This window comes from Schistocerca nitens, chromosome 5 (assembly GCF_023898315.1).
Source record: "Schistocerca nitens isolate TAMUIC-IGC-003100 chromosome 5, iqSchNite1.1, whole genome shotgun sequence".
NCBI classification, from domain to species: Eukaryota; Metazoa; Arthropoda; class Insecta; order Orthoptera; family Acrididae; genus Schistocerca; species Schistocerca nitens.
In genome coordinates this window covers 199905894-199924714 of record NC_064618.1, presented here as the reverse complement: position 1 = coordinate 199924714, position 18821 = coordinate 199905894, and the positions used below count along the sequence as shown (strand labels likewise).

Genomic DNA, 18821 nt, shown 5'->3' with positions numbered 1-18821 from the left:
TCCAGGGAGAACACTACAATTGTCACGCAGGATGACTAACAATCAAATTCCTTCTATCAGTGTAGAACAGTGTGCAGAAATTAGCATAAAATCTGCCCGTATGCACTTCTTGCACTAGTATTATTAGTAACTCAAATCTGCATTCCATGTAGTGTTAATACACTCTGCACAAAATAAATGCATTGTGGGTATGTCTGCACAATGTGTCACTGGTGATTCATAACGCGAGGTGCAGAAGGGTTGCTATAACTTTGTGAAACAGCATTTAGTTGCTTCTTGTGATATGGTGGGGTAAAGAGGGTGGTGACTCACCTGCTTGTTCTTCAGTTTGCATATGTATGAAGGAGGGACATGCATGACCACAATCTGGTGACCTACCTCCCTTGTGCTTCTAACCCTTCACCTTTCCCCCCCCCCCCCCTCTCCCACCTCCCTCACCACCCCTGCTATACACTCTGCACACAATTTACCCTTTAATGCAGTTCTACTGTACCTAGATGAGATACACACATTTATATTTGTTATTTTTTTTCATGGCTGTAATAGTCAGCAACTGCAGTATATATTTCAGAATAAAATTAAGTCTTCAGTTGCATTATGCTTGTATGAAGAAGATGTTGGCTTTTGCTAAACCAATACTAAGTAAGTTTCTGCAGTATACTTCTTGTACTTTACATAAATGTTTATACTTTACATAAGTGCATAACAAAGGTCTAAAGATTTATAACACCCCTAATTTTGTATGCTTCTGAAGATGACAAAATAATTTATTGAAACTGGTAAAGTTAAATAAAAATATATTTGGAACTGGCAACTGAATTTTATACTGAAATTTAATATTTGTTCTTAACCCACTTCATTTAACAATAATAACAAATTTTATACAATTAAAACAATATTTTTAATGATCTGTGATTTTTACATCCACTGCAACAGAATAACTATTAGTTCTAGAGAAAAATATGAATGGCATCTTTTTTGTAGGAAATTTAATGCAGTTTAATTTTGTGCTGCAAAACATTTTTGCTACAAGTTGCAGTTTTCAAGTTATTCAAGCAAAACATAAAAAAATGACTTTCAAATGACCCCCATCCTCACACTCATACCTCACTAATCAAGATAGTTTGTCATCCATGGCCCTGCAACCTCCCACTGTACAAAAATTTGTGACTATATAATTTTTTCCCTTAATTTTCCTTCATTGACTGGACTAATTGAGCATCTCTGAAATCTTATCAGGTGTATTGCCACTCTCAGTTTTCTTCCCTTAGAGCAACTTTACAAAAAAATTGAATTCACTTCTAACGAGCTCATAACACTATGCATTGACGTGACTTGTGCTGTGTGAAGAGGGCACATCTATTTCAAACATCATTTAAGTTGCTATTGAGTTTCTTTCTCTATAGCTGTTATTTTAAATGTTTTATTTACGCCATGTCATGTGTTGTAAGATTCAGTTAAATGTCATCACTTTGTGTTGTAAGATTCAGTTAAGTGCCATCATGTTCAACATACAACCGACTGAATTATCATTAGTTCTGAATTTTTTCCTCCAGTAATGGAAAAACTATCTATCAGAAAGTGCATTTTCAGGAAGAAGAATGTTGAACAAACTCAACTTGTATGACAATTTACTGTAACTGTTTGTTGTCCTTTTAAAAAATTACATCCATCAGTTTCCTTCACTAACTAATGTGTTACTTATTTCCATCTTTCAGCTGCTTGCTTATGATATGTCACTCATAAATCTGTAAGTACGTAACTTGCTCATATAGCTTAATGCTCAGTGCACTAGTTTATGAGACGTGATAGGTGACCCAGAATTGGGCTGAATCTGTGTGATGGATTAACAATTGATGGTCTCATACACCAGCCAGTCTGAGTGTGGTTTTTAGGCATTTTTCCACATTTGTTTAGGCAAAATTTGGGCTGGTCCCCAGTCACCACCTCAGAAAATAAGATACATAAACAGTTAAAATATAACACATATAAGAAAGTTTATATGATTCAGAAAGGTAGATAGCACATACAGCTTCTCTTCCTGAACTAATGACTGTGGCAAGAGGAAGGGCATCAAGCTACAAAGGTAAAACTAAAATAAATGAGTCTATCGTAAAAACAATAGGCCACTTATGATGGGATACAAGCTAGGAATGAGAGGCAAATGTGAGTACATATACATAATTGTGTCACAGTTTTAATTTACTTGTTATATGCGCTTTTACTCATAAATTGATTTTTTTAAATTTATTTCTGTTACAGGGGGTAAACGAGATGACAAACTTATTTTACCACTCAATGACTCTGTCAGCACAACATTAAGCACAGAACATGTAAGCAATGCTTCGAATTTTTGTAACTTTTAATTGGAATGACGTTTGCTGGACTGGTCCATCTTTCTCCTGATACACAACAGTGTTCAACTTAGAATTTCAAGAGCAGAAACATTTTTGTTTTTCTGGCTGGAAAAGGAGAAATAACATTTCAATTTTCCTGTGTGATAAAATGTTGGTTTAATCTCAAACAACTTAATTGACTCAGGAAATGAGAGATGTAAATTATCTGTTAAGGTGATTAGTCAATGGTATGAGTTTTCCATGATACCTACTTTGGCTGTTTTAGACTAGGGTCCTTAACATTTGTTTCTAGTTCCATGGTCTTTTTACAACATATTTTCTTCTATAACTTTGCAGATGTGACAAGATGTTTAACACACACTCATCACACTTAGTGACACAGTACAGCTACACTTTTCAGTTAGGTAAACGATGTCATTACACAATCTTAAGGGACTGAAAATAGCTTCAGTAATAACTCTCTTCTTCAGAAGGAGTGGAAATGCAGTGATGGAAACTGTGAATAGTTATCTTGATTGCATACTATACAGTTTTGTAAATAGAGTGGCATTTCCTTAAAAGCAACTTGTTTGGTAATCCACAAAAAGAGTCTATCACAATCCACAGTAAAATGTTATTTGTATGAAACAAATATTATGATTAGAGTACCAGTCACTTGTGTAACAACAATATTTTCATAGTAGTGCACAATACTAGGTCTACAATAGAGACATAAACTGCAATAAAATAAAATGTTGTTGCCAGATGTGTATTGCAAAATATTCATCACTTGAAAACAAACAAGAAATAATCAGTACTTTAATAACATTTCCAATAAAATAATTAAAATTTAACAGGTGTTCATAATACTTTCTTCTTCTCAGAATATTGTGCATTTATGCCTGACACTGTCATGGAGCTCTTCCTGAAATTTAGCCACAGACAAATGGGCAACATCAGCAGTACACAGTATTCTGTGGTTGAATGTACAGGGACCTGGGTTTTGTTACATCACTCAGGGCATTTCATTTCAAATCTTTCCACCTCTCTTTCCTTTTATATGCCCGCACAATTTGCAATTCTGAAATGTAAAGATGGAAACTTGTTTTTCAACACTTACTTTGCTTTTGTCATCCACACGGCCATCACTTACACTAGTTTCTTTTCATATTGGCTCCACTGTCTTTTTTGACTTTGGTACTTTCCATTCATCATTTCCTCTTTAGTTCTCCATAAATATATTACTTTCTTTTTCATGTTCCTTTTATCACCTGTACTGTAACCCTCACTTTATGACCAACAAACATCTACTGAACACAAAATTAGCATTCTGTGACAACATATTAAATTGTCCATTACTCTACAAAAAATAGTAATACTTCTGAGAGAAACTGATGTAAGTCCAAGTATGACAACCTTGTAGCACAAGCATATTGTAGTTATGATGTTAACAAAGGTGCACTATATGGAAATATTATACCAGCTCACAGAGTGCAGATAAGAGGCCTATCACTCTAGTTGTGCAGTAAGTTGGAAAACATGGCAGTCACTCTCAAAATACAAGTTCAGTCCGGCCAAAGTAAACAGCAATGGTGGCCATGGTTCACTTCATAGAGGCAGATTCAGATAATAGCAGCTAGTGAAGGAAAAACTGTGAGTGAACTAGTCACCATGTGGCCATACTTTGGCCTGCTATTGAATTTCACATGACCAGCATGCAATATCAACCACTACCACACTAGACTTTAGTGATGTTACACATATTAGTGTGTCTGTATCTCCCATTTGCTTATCTGGTGGGGTTTACCAAAAGCCCACACGCTCCTCCATATTACATCCCCACACTCCGCTGTCACAAAAGTTTACAGTTTTTCTCCAATTCTTTGTAAGGCAGTTCCATTCACGTCCTATAATCTCACATGTCTTTGGACTCAATGTTCTCATATTTCTCCATATAATTATTGTTACTGTTGAATTGTGATTTCTGTTTTTTGCATCTTATTATTTCAGAATTCTCTTCAGTGCCACATGCCTCCGTTAATCCAATGTGGGATTGTTTCCCTCTTACAACTGTGCACCTTACCTATTCAAAAAGCTTTACCCAGTTAAGTTGACGAAATATGGTTTCAGCAGCAGTAAAGGAGACCACTCACTGAATAGCAAAAGTGTCAAAGGGCACACACAAATGAGAATGAAAACTTTGCAAGCTTTTGGAAGAAATCTGTTGACAAGCTAGAATACAAATGTGAGTATTTGTACTCTAGCTCATCAAAGGATATCCTGTGAAACCTAGTAAAGCTTTTTCATTGTCTCTTAATGAGTCAATGCTTGTGTTATTTGGTGAGAGTTCTCCATTACTCCTAAACCATTTACATTCTGCCAGAACTTTCATTACTATGTTTATATCATTACCTTCCATTGGTACTAGCCGGCCAGAGTGGCCGTGCGGTTCTAGGCGCTGCAGTCTGGAACCGCGGGACCGTTACGGTTGCAGGTTTGAATCCTGCCTCGGGCATGGATGTGTGTGATGTCCTTAGGTTAGTTAGGTTTAACTAGTTCTAAGTTCTAGGGGACTAATGACCTCAGAAGTTGAGTCCCATAGTGCTCGGAGCCATTTGAACCATTTTTTCCTTTGGTACTGAGACTGCTGTACTTGTGTCAGTGTTATTAACACTGATGTTTTGATGACAGATTAAGGCAATATTGTTTTGATTTGTCCTGTATGAAGACCAAAATGTTTAAGCCCATTGTCCAGTTATTCAGTTTCCATTGTGTGGTGTCACCGCTAGACACCACACTTGCTAGGTGGTAACTTAAATCGGCCGCGGTCCTGTAGTACATGTTGGACCCGCGTGTCGCCACTGTGTAATCGCAAACCTAGCGCCACCACATGGCAGGTCACAAGACACGGAATAGACCTCGCCCCAGTTGTACGGACGACATAGCTTGCGACCAGACGTACGAAGCTTTCCTCTCATTTGCCGAGAGACAGATTGAATAGCCTTCAGCTAGTCCATAGCTACTACCTAGCAAGGCGCCATTTGTATCAGTGCTTATAGCGTACTAATATTCAAGAGAGATGTATTCCAAGGACTCATTAAAAGTTAAGTAACAAACATATAAGTACTTTTCTTCTTACTCATTAATAAGTATCCTGTTTCAGACTTCACGCCCGTCTGCGTTAGTTTAGCGTGCACCTAGCTACCTCATTGTGTCTATGCTGTAGGAGCTAGACACAACACATTGTATCTTAGGTTCATTGTTGCTCCATACTATTGGTGAGAGTCCACTGGCTTAATGTATGCTGCATGTCTTCTCAAACATTGTGAGTATCCACAGTGTTCTGTAACACAACTTTGGTAGTGTTCATCCAGCATTATTACTTTATTAGTTAATATATTTGATACATTCCTATTATGAAGTCTCTCCCATATTTTGCTCATTTGCATGCAGTTGGAAACCTTTTCCCAGTAGGCCCATATTGCACTGATCATTCCCATACAGGTATGAAATATGGAATGTATTAGAGCCTTCATTATTCTAAAACAATATTATTGTTTGTCTCAAATGTATCATTTCTTCTAATGAAGTGATTAAGCAAAATTTGATGCATTAGAGACCTAGTCGTGTTTCATTAGTTGTATTATCAGCAACTTGTAGCTTCTGTCTCAAAAATTTGTTAATATTCGGTTGCATTTCATTGATGTAGTAGTCGTAGTTATAATACTGAAAAGACAACTTGCCAACATCATATGCCAAAAGATGGCATTATTGGGGTGTTAGTTGTCCCTGACTGTTGAAATACACACACAAAAAAAAATTTAGCATCGCTTTGGTTCCGAGAGTTCCGGAACCTGTACAGAAAATCGGAATAGAAATCAACATAAACATCATTTCTGCCCTTTTTATTGCTCATGAAAATCACACATTGCAGTTTGTACCACCATACAACAAGACCCTCAGTGGTGGTGGTCCAGATTTCTGTACACACCAGTACCTCTAATACTTAGTACCATGTCTTCTTGCAGTGATACAAGCCTGTATTTGTCGTGGCATACTATCCACAAGTTCATCAAGGCACTGTTGGTCCAGATTGTCTCACTCCTCAATGGTGACTTGGCGTAGATCCCACAGAGTAGTTGGTGGGTCATGTCATCCATAAACAGTCCTTCTCAATCTATCCCAGACATGTTCGATAGGTTTCATGTCTGTAGTACATGCTGGCCACTCTAGTTCAGCAATGTTGTTATCCTGAAGGAAGTCACTCACAATATGTGTGCGATGGGAACATGAATTGTTGTCCATGAAGACGAATGCCTCACCAATATGCTGCCGATATGGTTGCACTATCAGTCGGGGGATGACATTCATGTATCGTACAGCCGTTACAGTGTCTTCCATGACCACCAGCTGTGTACATTGGCCCCACATAATGCCACCCCAAAAGAACAGGGAACCTCCACCTTGCTGCACTCGCTGGACAGTGTGTCTAAGGCATTCAGCCCAACTGGGTTTCCTCCAAACACATCTCCAACAATTGTCTAGTTGAAGGTATATGCGACACTCATCAGTGAAGAGAACGTGATTCCAGTCCTGAGCGGTCCATTCGGCATGTTCTTGGGCCCAATTGTACCATGCTGCATGGACTCATGGTAGCAAAGATGGACCTTGCCATGTGGACATCGAGAATGAAGTTGCACATCATGCAGCCTATTGTGCACAGTTTGAGTTGTAACACAACATCCTGTGGCTGCACAAAAAGCATTATTCAACATGGTGGTATTGCTGTCAGGGTTCCTCCGAGCCATAATCCATAGGTAGTGGCCATCCACTGCATTAGTAGCCCATGGGCAGCCTGAGTGAGGCATGTCATCGACAGTTCCTGTCTCTCTGTATCTCCTCCATGTCTGAACAACATTGCTTTGGTTCACTCCGAGACCTCTGAACACTTTCCCTTGTTGAGAGCTCTTCCTGACACAAAGTAACAATGCAGATGCGATTGAACCATAGTATTGACTGTCTAGGCATGGTTGAACTACAGACAACAGAGCCGTGCACCTCCTTCCTGGTGAAATGACTGCAACTGATTGGCTGTCGGACTCCCTCCATCTAATAGGTGCTGCTCATGAATGGTTGTTTGCATCTTTGGGCAGGTTTAGTGACTTCTCTGAACAGTCAGAGGGACCATGACTGTGATACAATATCCACAGACAACATCCATCTTCAGGAGTTCTGGGAACCGGAGTGATGCAAAACTTTTTTGATGTGTGTATAAAAAACATAAGTTTTACTACTAAAGAGAGAATTATTTATTTATTTTTGTTTGAATTCACAAGATATAAAATTGTGAAATTTATATCACCTTTTCACCAAACAGAGTAATGACATTGTAGTGTGGCTTCTCCAGAAAATTCATACACTGAAAGATGGATTTCACTTCAGTGGCTTTACTGTGCCTTTTTGTTTAGCTCAATAAAATGTATTCATGCTTTGTGAGTATGAATGTTTGTAACAGAGCAAGTGCTGTAATGGATATTTTGTACTGCTCACATGAAAAATAATTTAGCTCATTTAAACAAACGAATAACAATAACTGTTCTCTGCATTGTATGTCTTGAATGTTTTCACTTCCTTTTTTTTCAGCTGTGTGCGAAGACAACTATAATGATTAGCTCTGAGTTTCAAAGTGACAGACTATGGCTGAATGGAAGGTATGTTCTCATTAAAAAGATTACTCTAACATGAGCAATATTAGGAAAAGGATAGGTTGCTATTCACCATGATCCATTGAGTTTCAGACAAGCACAATCAAAAGACTGTTACACATTCGTGTTGGAAATGCTGGTGGTAGTGGTCATGTGTGCATGAGGTGTGTTTGCTTGTGTGAATGTGTTTTTTCTTTGCTGAATAAGGCTTTGGCTGGTAGCTATAACATGTAACAGTCTTTTTGTTGTATGTGTCTGCAAGTCAATGGATCATCTTTACAGTGTACAGTAATCTATCCTTTTCCTAATATTGTTGATATACCAACCTGGAGTTTCTGTTGTTTGATTTTACTCCAATATGAGATTATTTATTGGCCACCAGCACTGGAATACCTGGAACAGGACTGATAGACACAAAAGTTTAAGAACACAGTGAAACTCAAGGTATGATAGTTTACTGTTGTTCCTCAGTAAGGATAAAGATAGTAAACATGTTGGAGAAAAGTTGTAGCAGATGGTGAAGGAGAGAATTAATTTCTAGAAAAGCCACATTAAAATATGTCTACAGGAAATTATCAGAAAATAATGCTGAAGTTGTAGCTAAGGTTTAAATTAAAGCTTTAAATTTGTGTTGCATGTGTTCCACTTCTTCCTGTGCAGTGGCTGGTAAGTGGTTATTGTTATTCACTCACAAATATTATTAATAAATTTCTGTACATAAACATGTTTGGTAAGGTGTTTTCATGACTCTGTTTAAAATACATATAAAATGCTAAGTTTTTATTTACAATGCATTTCGTAGGCTTTGTTCCATCATTAGGTGGTAGTTACAGTTTTTAGCTCAGATGTATTACTCCCAGGAAAACTAATGATGTTGAAATATCTAGAATATTGACTGTAGACTGTTTCTCATGGTTTAATAAGAAGAAATGTTTGGAACTGATGTGTCATATATGCAATTGTTTGTATCTTTATTGTGCCCTTTCCTCAATGGCTCTGCATTCAAGTTTTATTCATTAACTCTCTTCAAACTTTACACAGGTTGTCACAGTATTAAAGCGTCTCCTGGCTTATAGTGATTTTATAGATTTTTTATCTCATAGTGTACAAAGATTTTAATAAAGTTATACATTATTAAATATTGTTTTTTTACACATTTATATGTAATTTCTGTGACCTTGGGGAAGATCAGTATGGATTCCGTAGAAATATTGGAAGATGAACATCAATGAAAGCAAAACGAGGATAATGGAATGTAGTTGAGTTAGCTTGGATGATGTTGTGGGAATTAGATTAGGAAATGAGACACTTAAAGTAGTAAAGGAGTTTTGCTATTTGGGGAGCAAAATAACTGATGATGGTCGAAGTAGAGAGGATATAAAATGTAGACTGGCAATGGCAAGGAAAGCGTTTCTGAAGAAGAGAAATTTGTTAACATCGAGTATAGATTAAGTGCCAGGAAGTCGTTTCTGAAAGTATTTGTATTGAGTGTAGCCTTGTATGGAAGTGAAACATGGACCGCAAGTATTTTGGAAAAGAAGAGAATAAAAGCTTTCGAAATGCCTGTAGCCTGGTTTATATTTGTGATAAGTTCCCTTTTGCCACACTGATTCAGGTGCCTACCATGTCCAGTGAAACTGTTCCTTTTGTAGCCACTAATATCTAATAATTTTACATTTGTAAATTTAGCACAAAAATATCTCAGTTTATCATTAGTTTGCCTGATTTCTGTATTGACACATGACCAATCAGGCAGGTCATACCTGAGTGGTAGAGTGGCTACAATAACATTGGTGAAGCGTAAGTATTGTATTACTAAGATCAGTTTCTTGATGAATCTGTTGGCACTGTTTTTGTTTATGTTGTTTGCACCTCAGATCAGCACTACACAGTCCTTTTTTGTGAGTTTGGAGCTTTCATGTTTATAGCAGCAGTAACTGTGTCTGTAAATACTTATACTGTTCCCGGCCTGCATTGACATTAGATTTGAGATGTTTCATATGTGGCTGTCCCCAAATAATTTCACCTCGTGTTTCTGCAGACACTGCTGCACTTCCATCTTGGACATCTTGTATTCATTAGCCAGCGAGTGACGAACAGTCTTTTTTTCACGCAGTATTTCATAACATTCTTCAACATCCAGTGCAGCGAATTTATTGGTCACAGTAATTTTGCTTACCCTTTTGAAAGTCACTGTATTTGGCACTGACAACAATGTACATATTGTTTAGAGCATCGATATCACTCTGAAACACTTTTATTATTTCATCTTTGCCTCTGACGGCATTTACGATTTGTCGTTCATGTATTTCCATGACACAGGTGTGGCATGTTCAAGTAAGAGAGCTGGAGGTTTCTCTAAATTTTCTGTTGTGTCAGGAGGTGAGTCTGATGGGCGACAGATGACTCCAAACAGCATTTTATACCCACCCCTAATACTTAGTCTTGCACAATCTTACATACAGCTTCAATTTCTATCTAGATGGATTTGAGTTCTCATCTACTACAACAAATACACCACCTCCAATTTCCATTAGTCTATTGTGTCAATGTTCAATTAAATTTTCCCCAAAGATCTCACTGCTATCAATTTCAGGTTTCAACCAGCTTTCTGTATGTAGTAGTACGCTTCATTGCTTTTCAGCAGCACTTCAGACTGTGGCACTTTGTTGTGAGTGCTTCAGCAGTTAATATTAGGATTTTAATTCTCTCACCTGTGAAGGGCATTATTTTGGATCTTACACTTATACTTCTGGGTCTCCTGCAGCTATCGTTATCTAGACTGGATGGAGAGTTGCATAATCTAAGCAACCCTTGTGCGCATTCCACACACCATCAGTTACCTGGGTTGCAGCCTCTGATGTGCAGTGCATACCTGACCCATTAAGGGGGGCACCACAGTTTTCAACCATACAGTACAAGTCCAGGAATCCACAGCCTACCTTGTCACAGTACCTTTTAAGTCTCTGGTCAAGTCCTTCCTCTTGATTCAGCCATGTTCAGTTCTGGAGACAATGCTGCTATTTCTGTGATTAATAAATGTCTCATTTAACATTGGTAAGTAAAATTTATCAGAATGCAAGTTCTGCCAAGTAGAAACCAAAATGAGAGTGAATAAACAAAAATGAGGAAGGTAACAGTCTACAGACCTTCACAGTTTTTGAGTGACTGTACTTTTCCCACTTTTTTTAGTTTATGTAGCCATCTTTCCCGCATCCAACTACCCAACCAAACCCACCTGCAGCCACAAAGAAATGCATTTAGGTGTCTGCAGGAAACTGTTTACTAAAACTACAAAAAAGAGCAGTTGTTCCAAAGGTAGTAAAATGTTTATTCTTTTACATACATCTATGTCACACACATCAATGAGCTATAGATGACTCACTGCCTTCCCTATGTTCTGCTTTTTGTTTAAATCCTGGGATTTCTGTTGCAACTTTTGCCAAAAAGATTTAATTCAATCTGTTACACAATACAACATCCCTTAACCAAAGAAGCCCCACATTATTGCATGTGATATTTACAAGCTTGAGTAGAGACTTAGAGATATGCATGGACAGTTTTATTTATTTATTTATTATTTATTTTTTTTTCATAATAAACAGTCCTGTTACCTGTGACAGAGTCAACAGAATGATGCTATTTCCAGCAAGCTATGTTCATAATATCTTTACCACCTAATAATAGATATTTTATTCATATTTCAACACAGATAAAATAATAAATTTTGTGAGGAATTTTTATCAGTCAGTTATTTAAAAACTATCTCACCCAAAACATTACTGTAGAGAATGCCAGAAGACCGACAGATATTGAGATTGTTGGTTTACATGTATTCCTTGCATCTTAAGAGAATCACATACGATATAGTGCAAAAACTATAAAATTTGCTAGATTTCTGAATACAAACAATAACAATCTAAATATGACAATGTCAACATCTGATTGGAATATAAATAATGACAGGAGTAATCATTACAGCTTACTTCAGATTGTGTCCTACTAGTATTGTACAAGCACTGAGGCAGTGAGGGAAAGGTGTCTCAAGTTGGAGAGGAGGCAATAAGTGCATGAGATAGGAATATGGTGCCCGTATCTTTTACACTTATGGAACCTTCTGTATTTGATGGACAGAGAGAGTCTCTGACATTAGATTTTGTGAACATACAGGAGCTCTTTAAGCAAATAATTGCAGTTAAGTTAGTTGTTGCAACAGATCTGCATGATACAGGACACAAATGTTGTAGTAAAATTATTGTAGAATCTAAGAACTTTTGGATTAAAGGAGACCAGACACCGAAAATCGGAAGTGTTGAGTTGTCAATAGGCACATGCAAAATAAATAAAACCTGCTAGTTTTCAGAGTTATCCTTTGACAAACTAGAGTAAAAAAATCACACACACACACACACACACACACACACACACACACACAAAGAGAGAGAGAGAGAGAGAGAGAGAGAGAGAGAGAGAGAGAGAGAAAGTGGGATTGGGGGTAGGTGGTAAGTGACTCAGGGGGGTGGGGGGAGGGTTGCCTCCTAGAAGTGCAGAAGGGGACAGGTGGTAGATATACAGGCTAGGCATGCGATGCATGATTTCAGGGGCCGATGGGGAGTGGCACACACTGAGGGCAACATAAGAACCCCTCTCAACTTATGTCCCCACATCGTTTTAAGTGTACACTGCTTCCCACCAGCCGCTACTATTATGCATTACGTGCTTATCCCATGTACCTGCCACCCCAGCTTTCACATTCCTAGCCAGCAAACTAATTGCCTCCCTTTGAGATGCTAGCCTCCCACCCTTAGTCCACATCCCTTCCTCCCTCTCCCTCTACTCACCACAACTTTCTTTCACATGTGCCTGTCAACAATTCAATGCTCCTGTTTTTTGGTGAGTGGTCTCCTTTAATCCAAAACAGGACACAAAATATCACATGTGAATTAAGCACTGACCATTTTGCAGACAAAGCCTGGCAACACAAGAAATCAGCAGAAACAAAAGCTACAGCCAGATGTAACACAAAGCTTGACAAGGAACACACAAAAACAATAAGGAACTTAGTGAGACATGCCTCTTCCCTTAAACCACCTCATATGCAGTAAATCTACTTAATTTGAATTATTATAGATCACCTATATCCAACAACATACATTATCTTTCAAAATTGATCAAATTACAATCTTAATTAGCTATCAGAATACTCACATTAAAATAATGGAAAATACAAAATGGAATAATAACATGAATTAGGATACACTGCTTGTCACCACATCGACGAGTCCTTAAGTGGCACATTTAAAAGTAGACTCTTGGAAAGTACCAAGTTTTGGACACAGTCCTTCATCAGATGAAAGACAAGCAAACATACATTTGAACAGGCACTACTCACACACATTGCCACTGTTATCTCGGGGCACTGCAGTGGCACTATGCATGGTGACAACGGAAGCCACATGTGTGTTTGTCTCTGATCTTGTGAACGACTCTGACGAAAAGCCGACTTTTTCTTCCAACAGACTACCGTCAAATGTGCTTGTCTTCCATTCAGTGTTTCCTCTATGTGGTGAGAAGCACTCTATCCTGATTCATATTATTATTTTTTTAATTATACGGATGACATACGAAGGTTGCCCAGAAAGTAATGCACCAAATTCTTTTCCTCAGCTGAAAACAATGCTACAAATGCGAAACATTATGTATGTATTATCTGAAGTCTCCTGAATGAGAGCACAAAGTTTCTGTCACTTCTGACAGATAGCGTAGCTGCAGGACAGTTTCAAAATGGTGTCTGTAGGTGATGTACATTACAAGTAACATGCCGTCATTGAATGTCACTGCAGAGAAAGAAACTGTGGGGAATATTCACAAATGCTTGTGCAAAGTCTAAGGAGCATCTGCTGTCGACAGAAGTACAGTTAGTCACTGGGCAAGGAGGGTGAGGTCATTAGAAGGCGGTTCAGTGGAGCTCCACGATTTGCAGCAGTCGGGGAGGCGATCCACGGCTGTCACACCTGACCTAGCCCCCCTCGGACTTCCATTTGTTTGGGCCATTAAAGGATCCCATTCATGAAAGACATTTTGAGGAAGATGAGGAGGTATTCACACAGTGAAGCACTGGCTCTGCCACCAGGAAAAGGGTTGGTACCAACAGGGCATACATGCCTTTGTCTTGCTCTGAAGGAAGGCCATAGAACAGGATGGAGATTGCGTGGGAAAATAGGGTGTGTAGATAAAACACCAGTCTTTCGTTTGTGTAATTCTCATTATGTTCAATAAAGAATTATTGAAGAAACAAAATGAGCTGCATTACTTTCTGCATAACCCTCATATTTGTAAAATAAACTAAGAACAGATCTTGTTTATGTATAAATATGTAGAAATTACATGTTGTTGTGGTCTTCAGTCCTGAGACTGGTTTGATGCAGCTCTCCATGCTACACTATCCTGTGCAAGCTGCTTCAACTCCCAATACGTACTGCATCCTACATCCTTCTGAGTTTGCTTAGTGTATTCATCTCTTGGTCTCCCTCTACAATTTTTACCCTCCACACTGCCCTCCAATACTAAATTGGTGATCACTTGATGCCTCAGAACGTGTCCTACCAACCGATCCCTTCTTCTAGTCATGTTGTGCCACAAACTTCTCTTCTCCCCAATCCTATTCAATACCTCCTCATTAGTTATGTGATCTACCCATCTAATCTTCAGCATTCTTCTGTAGCACCACATTTCGAACGCTTCTATTTTCTTCTTGTCTAAACTATTTATCGTCCATGTTTCACTTCCATACATGGCCACACTCCATACAAATACTTTCAGAAATTACTTCCTGACACTTAAATCTATAATCTATGTTAACAAATTTCTCTTCTTCAGAAAATAACCCATAACAGATCGGAAAAGGAGGACATCAAAAGCAAATTAGCACTGGCAAAAAGGGATTCCCATCCAAGAGAAGTCTAGTAATATCAAACATGGGCCTTAATTTGAGAAAGAAATTTAGGAGAATGTACGTTTGGAGCACAGCATTGTATGGTAGTCAAACATGGACTGTGGGAAAACTGGAACAGAAGAGAATCAAAGCATTTGTGATGTGATGCTACAGAAGAATGTTGAAAATTAGGTGAACTGATAAGGTTTGCAATGAGGAGATTCTCTGCAGAGTTGGTGAGGAAAGGAATATATGGAAAACACTGACAAGAAGAAGGGACAGGATGGTAAGACATCTGTTAAGACATTGCAGAATAACTTCCATGGTACTACAGGGAGCTGTAGAGTATAAAAACTGTAAAAGAAGACAGAGATTGGAACACATCCAGCAAATAATTGATGACATAGGTTGCAAGTGCAACTCTGATGTGAAGATGTTGGGACAGGAGAGAAATTCATGGTAGGCCACATCAAACCAGTCAGAACACTAATGACTCAAAAAAAAAAGGGGGGACATGCTAAGCTTCTTGTAGAGAACAATAAAAAATCAAATACAGTCTCAGGATGTGAACCTATGAAAGTGAAACTGGTTCTCTGTCATAGCGCACAACCTAGGACAGAAGTTACCAATACGTTTAAATTGAGAGAGTTACAACACCTAGGTATCAATCCATTAGAATGTTTGATGATGTTAACTTGTTGGTACCTTATGAGTGCTTCCATGACAACCCAGATGATTGCTAAAGAACATTTCATATAGTAACAGTCTTCATTCCAAACATACCTCTCTTCTAACAAAATGTAAACACAATTTTGTCATTTACCTATGTAAATATGCATAAATATTAAAGAAGCTGTTGTAAACACTTACCAGTTGTGCAGTATGATGACAACTAATTGCTTTTATAGCATGTAGAAGTAATGATTGCTTCTAATCATGGTTTTTGAATTAGATTGTCATAGATGGAACCTAATGTTGATCATCGAGACTTTCCCAGACACCTCTAAAAGATAGGAATCAGAGACTTCACAAATTATTTGTGTGACTCAGTTTCAAAACATGCTTCAAGTAACATATTCTGTATGTATAAGCAATATTATAACTAGCAAGTCATTTTTTTTTGGTAAGAAGTTAAGCAAGCTGCCTCTATAATATGCCTCAAATTGGAGGGCAGTTCGCGTGCGCCCACACACACTCGCACGCACGCACACGCGCGCGCACACACACACACACACACACACACACACACACACACACACACACACACACACACACACACACACACACACACACAGAGCGAGCGAGAGAGAGAGAGAGAGAGAGAGAGAGAGTTGCATGGAGTGGAGGGAAAGGTAGTGGTCCAGTTAAAGTGAGACCAGAGAAGGGGCATATAGGCATTTTGTCAATGGCCAGTGGTGAATTAAATTGCAGTGCCACTGAAGTGGGTTGCAGTGCAGTCTAAAGGACAGAACAACAGTGTACTTAAACTGGTATTTACCTTTTTTCCTTGATGATCTAAAATATTTGTATATGTTACCAGTTACCATGATGAAATAATTTAATTGTATAGATAAAAAATCTACTCACCAAGTGGCAGCAGAACACACACATAAGAGAGGGTTGTAATTAGGCAAGCTTTCGGAGCCAGGGGCTCCTTCTTCAGGCAGAATGGTTTAAGGAGAAGGAAGAGGGGTGAAGGAAAAGGACCGGAGAAGTCTAGGAAAAGGGGTAGATTTTGGGATAGTCACCCAGGACTATGGGTCAGGGGAGACTTACCTTCTCATCCCATACAGTAAGTCTCTCCTGACCCATGGTTCTGGGTGACTTTCCCAAAATCTACCCCTTTTTGTAGACCTCTCCAGCCCTTTTCCTTCACACTTCTTCCTTCTCGTTCAACCCTTCTGCCTGAAGAAGGAGCCACTGGCTCTGAAAGCTTGCCTAATTACAACCCTCTTTTATGTGTTTGTTCTGCCACCATTTGGTGAGTAGATTTTTTACCTACACAGTTAAATTATTTTGTCAAAAATTGATTGTTTTTGCAGTTACCATGATGGGTTGTTATGATATTTTATCAGCCACAATGTACTCTGTATGCCCTGACACATATTTTATAATCATGAGATGCACCACCTATGTAATAAGGTCCTGACTGTATATTATACAGATGACAACATTTGTATCTCAAATAAATGGACTTCAAAAAATTTGATGGGCTATGTCAAGTGTTGCAACATACACTGATTACATAGGGCCCACTGAACTGTAGGCAGCTAAGTAAATGACTGAGTGAATGTAACTACTTTACAGTGTATCATTTGTTCAACTACTGGAATCTAAATGTTGTAGTTCTGGAATAATAGTAACAAATTTCACACATTTAACATGCACAACTCTTGGTAGACTGAAAGTTTGAGTTAGATATCTAACATATTTTGCAGTGCTAATCTCTGTTGCTATAATTAATAAGGAGGGCATCTCAATCTCTTGCATATAAGCAATGGCATGTTCAATATATTTGTTTATTTGTGTATAAAACAGTTGAAAGTGACTGTCAGTGATTCAGCCAGACAAGCTTTTTAATTTACATGCTCACATGATATCAAAATGTTAAGAAATTGTTTTTTTTTTTTTTTTTTTTTTTCAGTAAAAGAGAAAGGAGATAACAAATTCTGTAATAAATTAAAAATGTTGTAGGGGGGTATTAGTGTAACAACAGAATGATCAGTTCTTTGAAAACTGTAGATGCTGTTGAGACTGTGGCACCAGATATTGTAAAAGGCACTATCGGTGATCTTGGCATTATATAAACTTTTAGAAGTGAGTGGGTAATCATCACTTCTTTGCAATAGTGGATATCCATTAATTCTCTGGGATATAATAAGTCTTTTGAGTAACTTATGAAGTTTAGTTCCTGTGGCATGACACATTTGGAAACTGAACAACTCATTTATATAAAAAATGCCAATTTTAGTCTTGCCTCCCTCTATATAAATTTCTGAGGACACCCATGCATCCAGTCACAAAGTAGGATGTAATACAATGTTCAAATAGATTTTGCATCTTGGATATTCTAGTGCAGGTTTTTTCCTGCTGTAGCAAAGGCTGAAAACTGGAAATTTTCAAAACATTAAAAATGGATTAAAAGAACACCTATACAAATGCTCCAGCTATTTAAGTTTCTGGGACTGCATATACCTGTTAGTACTGCAAGGCATATGTTTGCTGCTTACTTTCATGAATACCTGCAGTAATGTGACTGGCAAACAAGAAAGTTATTAGGTGTAGTATGTATTTTTATCATTGAGAAAGATATTCATTTGCACCCATTTTAAGGTCAAATCAAGTTGAGAAAATACCTTTGATTAGTAAGCTGATTTCTGTAGTTTGTGTGTGACATATTGCCCATTTAAAGGCCCTCTGACAGTAACAAATATTGCGCAATCAAACACAACACTTAATACTTATTATATTATTATGTTTCTGTTGCCATTACTAAAATCAGTTTATACCTCAAATTACATGGTTCTAAATAACTAGTGTTTAACTGAGACTTTTTATTGTTTTTGCATTCTAGGGAAGAGAACTGTGAAAATCCACGTATACAAAACTGTTTGAGAGAAGGTATGTACATAAGCATTGGCTGATGGTGAATATAACTCATCTTGTAACTATTAGCACCCTTTACAAGCAAAATGAAAGATCAGCACGTCTGTTTGTGATCTTTACTACTATGATCTGATTTAAATTTTTAATACACACATAAAAAAAAGTTTTGCATCACCCCCGTTCCCAGAACTTCTGAAGATGTATGTTGTCTGTGGATATTGTATCATAGACACAGTCCCT

The 18821-nt window shown here is 37.9% G+C and overlaps 1 protein-coding gene across 2 annotated transcripts in view; it reads left to right on the top strand.

Moving 5' to 3' along the window:
* The window catches only part of LOC126259404 (diphosphomevalonate decarboxylase), a 63262-nt gene that overhangs the window by 8394 nt on the left and 36047 nt on the right, over positions 1 to 18821 (top strand). For both annotated transcript variants that reach the window (XM_049956178.1, XM_049956177.1), the window contains exons 2-4: positions 2263 to 2333; positions 7980 to 8047; positions 18550 to 18596. In XM_049956178.1, the coding sequence (XP_049812135.1) occupies positions 8001 to 8047; positions 18550 to 18596 (94 nt within the window). In that variant the 5' untranslated portion in view covers positions 2263 to 2333; positions 7980 to 8000. The remainder of the gene's footprint in view (positions 1 to 2262; positions 2334 to 7979; positions 8048 to 18549; positions 18597 to 18821) is intronic.